Source organism: Papaver somniferum, chromosome 7 (assembly GCF_003573695.1).
Source record: "Papaver somniferum cultivar HN1 chromosome 7, ASM357369v1, whole genome shotgun sequence".
Taxonomy (NCBI): Eukaryota; Viridiplantae; Streptophyta; class Magnoliopsida; order Ranunculales; family Papaveraceae; genus Papaver; species Papaver somniferum.
This window is the reverse complement of record NC_039364.1, coordinates 63,711,603-63,715,653: the sequence shown is the minus strand read 5'-3', so window position 1 is coordinate 63,715,653 and position 4,051 is coordinate 63,711,603. Positions and strand designations below refer to the sequence as shown.

Genomic DNA, 4,051 nt, shown 5'->3' with positions numbered 1-4,051 from the left:
TATTACTCCACTCCCAGTCCCAGTCTCCCATCCCATATACTAGCCCTTATGTTGCTTGTCACTCCAAAACTCCAAAACTGTGAAGAAATAACCCCACAACTTTCTAGTTTCTTTGCAATGCAATGCAGAAAAAGGTTTGTCTTTGTTTCCTGCTATCTTTGCAATGCAATGCAGAAATAACCCTACAACAGAAAAAAGTTTGTCTTTGTAATGCAATGCAGAAAAAAGGTTTGTCTTTATTTCCTGCTATCCATCTTGCAATGCAATGCAGAAATAACCCCACAGCAGGCAAATGTTTGAAACATTATTAGCTGTTCTTGAGATAAAATCTAACGTTGGGGCCCTATTATCCATACAGAAAACGAACGAGACAGTAAATGAGATAAACTCATCGAAATCCAGTGATTCATAAGCACTAGCCACAGAGATATCAGCTCCACCAGAAGTTACGCGGAATCAGCTGAACAAGTTTTTTTTTCTATGTTTTCAAATTAACACAATTAATATTTTGGAACCGTTTTCTGAGCACTGTAGAACTAGTTACTGAAATAAGGTTATTAGTGAATCCTCTTGTATGTCTCAACTATGAGTGAAATAAGATGACATACAACTATGAGTGAAATAAGGTGTTGGATATTTGTGAGTCTTGTGACTAAAGTGAACAGTATATGTGGACAAACAGTATCACTACCACCATGTGTTGAAAAATATTATTGCTCTTTTATATGTGGGATTATATGACTAAATAGTTCAGACAGTAACCATGAACTCTTTCTGCCTTCCTTCTTCTACTAGTCTATGCATGAAACTACATCTATGAGCTCTTTCGCCTTCCTTCTTCTACCAGTCTACTCATGAAATTACAACTATGAACTCTTTCGCCTTCCTTCTTCTACCAGTCTACTCATGAAAACCAGAGGTCCCTGAAATAATTTCTTTCACCCTGGCTGGATAAAAACTTCTTCTACCAGTCTACTCATGAAAACCAGGGGTCCCTGAAATAATTTCTTTCACCCTGGCTGGATAAAAAATGTAAAAAGTACTAAAGCTAGCAGCAAATGAGGATGCTTGAACCTTGAAGGCGAATAACCACAAATTTTTACATCAATATAAAGAACTAGTTTTCACCAAAAAAAACTTCTAATTTTACAAAATGTGAAACCTGTCGTTATGATGCCTCAAGGCCCTCAACGGCAATTTGATTTGCATCAACATCCACTAAGCTTTCCTTTCCAAATAGCATAAATCCCACAATGGCCTGCAATAAGACATGAATCTTTCTCAAATGACTTCTGCTCATATGCTTCTCCATGTTATAGATAACTTTGATTATACTTTTCAAAAGAAAAATATAATTTTTTGCACCTTTAGCTTTCAGTGTTTGCGTGTATAGTCATTTTAGAAAACTCATCAGCGAAGGTTATCCATTATCTATGTTTAATCATTTTAGAAAACTCATAGAAAATCGTAACAAGTATACCTTTCCAGTCTTTCGATCCAGCTTCTTAAGGTTGCCTGTAAACTCCATAAAAGGCCCAGACACTATTCGAACACTTGAACCCGGGACAAGCAACTTATGATCCTGTTGCAGTGATGTGTTTTCCACAGCAGGCTTTGCACCCTTCTTTGTTCTGTTTTTCCTTTTAGCATCCGCCGTCACAGATTTTTTAACAACTTTGGGTTTTGGATTTGGTTCTCCCTCGTTAGCAAGTGCCTGTACCTTCTGTTCTTCCTCGAATGCTTGGTCAGTTTGTACTTGTTCTTCTTTTGCTCGCCGAAAGATTGCTTCCATATCGTTAGAAGACACAGGCTTGGGCCTATTGATCTGCTTTTTCCTAGAAAGAATGTAAATAATAGTTATAATTGTAACAACATATAGCCTCATGTGAATTTTCAGAAGCATTAGGAATTTGATGAACTGCTCAAATGTAGGATTTCGATATATGGCCAGTTAAAATCATCATAAATCACATTATGATTTTACTAAAGTCATTTACTATGACAATCCAAGTTTACTCAGTACTCATTTTCAGGTCACAAACTAATCGCGACAAAATGTTATTGTGATGTTGAAAAACCTAACCTGGCCAGCTAATGTTTCGGTTTATTTGATAAGATAGTAAGACTGCGACATCATTATATGTGTTCAATGGTGCAATATGAAGCTCCCTAGGATTTGAACCATGATCAAGTAAACCACAGAAAGGATGTTAATCCTATTCCTTTTTCCCTGACAGAGTTCACTCTACTGAGAAGCTACACAACAAGAAGTCAAATAGAACTTGCAGTTCAATGACCAAACCAGCAGAACATGCTTATCACAGATGTAACAATCAAAATTAAAATAAATAAAAACAACACGGTTTCTTACGTATTTCCAACTGTAGAGCCGATAAAGCCACCAACCCCAGGTGTATCTCTGATGAAGTCATGTATCTCCTTATTCAACACACACCATAAAAAGACACATCCAGGAAATAGGGGCTTTGGTTTAACTGTAATAGAACCATTCTTTAACTTCCGCTTCACCCGTACAGCAGGAGCATAGATCTGAAAATAAACAAATTAGCATAGTACAACTGATTCATCGTGAGTCCTGTCTGCCAATACATAATTGATAACAAATATAAACCATAGCAAGTCATGGCTGCCAAAGTCCAACTGACCACATCTGTGTTCTTGCAATTTCATGCTACAGCTTCTTTAATCCTAATTGATAAAAATGGACTATCGCTAAACAGGACATGAATGAGCAATGACAGGAAAAACAGCGCATTATGAAGGCCAGTTCATGCACATAATGCTTATCATCGTCTCATATCCAAGGTTTAAGCAGATAAAACTCAGTGCATACATCCCAAATGAAGACAATGATCCCAAAACAGCACAGATTGCATGCCAATTAGAAATTACTCCAACTTATTTAAGGTTCACCAGACAAAACAAGGTGATATGGTTAAAATAAACAAGGAAAATTGATAATATACATTTCAGTGAGTACCTTAAAATCAATATTGGGAAATTTTCTATTGAGAGTTCGACCAATAACATCAGCAGTTTCTTGACCAGAAACACGAGAAACACGAACAACCCACCATTGAGGACCAAGTAAAGCAAGATTATCAAGGTTAAGCTCTTCAGTCCAAGTAGCAAATCTCTTCCTCGAAAACTTAGTCCCGAGTAGCTTATCCTCCACTTCTTCTCTCCAGTTGTTTGTTGTTGATGCTCTTCTTTCATTTCTCAACTGTCTCCTCTCTCTACCAGTCAAGAATTCACCATCACCACCAGACTCCTCCTCCTCCTCCTGGAGAATTGCAGATGATACCTTCAAATTTATTTTCTTTTTCCTGTTTAAAACTGATAAGCAAGGAATTGGGTATAATCTAGAGAGAGAAGATGAGGTAGAAGAGGAGTGGGAGAGTGATAGGTGGCCAATCCCCATGGATAACTCCATATTTGAAGAAAGTCTACCAGGAGAAGAAAACTTACACTCCCTCCTCTTCCCCTTTGCTTCAGTGTTCAAACTCAACCTCATCTTCTTTTGTTGTTACACTTTATATCGGCAACTATCCGCAGGTTACGGGGTAGACCCTAATGAAATCCAGCTTGGCAAAGCATTCCTTGAGGGACTTGTTTATTATGAGTGGAAATGGGGAGAAACCATCCTGACTGATCAGGGTACTTAGAGCAACTGCAATGGTGGGGGTATAACCAAAGACCAAAGAGAAAAAGAAAGACCAAAGTTTGAATTTAGTCCGTGTTATGACACTCCGGTACAAGACTAAATTTGATGGAGCATAGATATAATGTTCGTTTGATGAGGGACGGTGGTATACTGCACGCCTGAATGGAGCGGAGGTATTATGCACACCCGACAACGGGCGGAGACTTTACATGGGCCGGTTTTGGGGAGAACGTATAACATACGCCCCATAACGAGACGGAGATATAGTGTTCGCCTTGTGGGGTAGTAGAAATAGACAAACTTCTAGAAATCGATATCTTTATGCAGCCAATCAGGCTGACCTTCTTTACCTGTAGTGTTGTGAAT

The 4,051-nt window shown here is 38.3% G+C and overlaps 1 protein-coding gene across 1 annotated transcript; it reads right to left on the bottom strand.

The window, feature by feature from the left end:
* Window positions 1–1,049: 1,049 nt before the first annotated feature.
* On the bottom strand, window positions 1,050–3,510 carry LOC113297466. Its single transcript, XM_026545947.1, has 4 exons — window positions 3,002–3,510; window positions 2,372–2,550; window positions 1,481–1,835; window positions 1,050–1,258 (listed from the first exon to the last, which is right to left on the bottom strand). The coding sequence occupies exons 1-4, from the start codon at window positions 3,452–3,454 to the stop codon at window positions 1,169–1,171; spliced, it is 1,077 nt and encodes a 358-aa protein (XP_026401732.1). The 5' UTR covers window positions 3,455–3,510; the 3' UTR covers window positions 1,050–1,168.
* Between the last annotated feature and the right edge of the window lie 541 nt (window positions 3,511–4,051).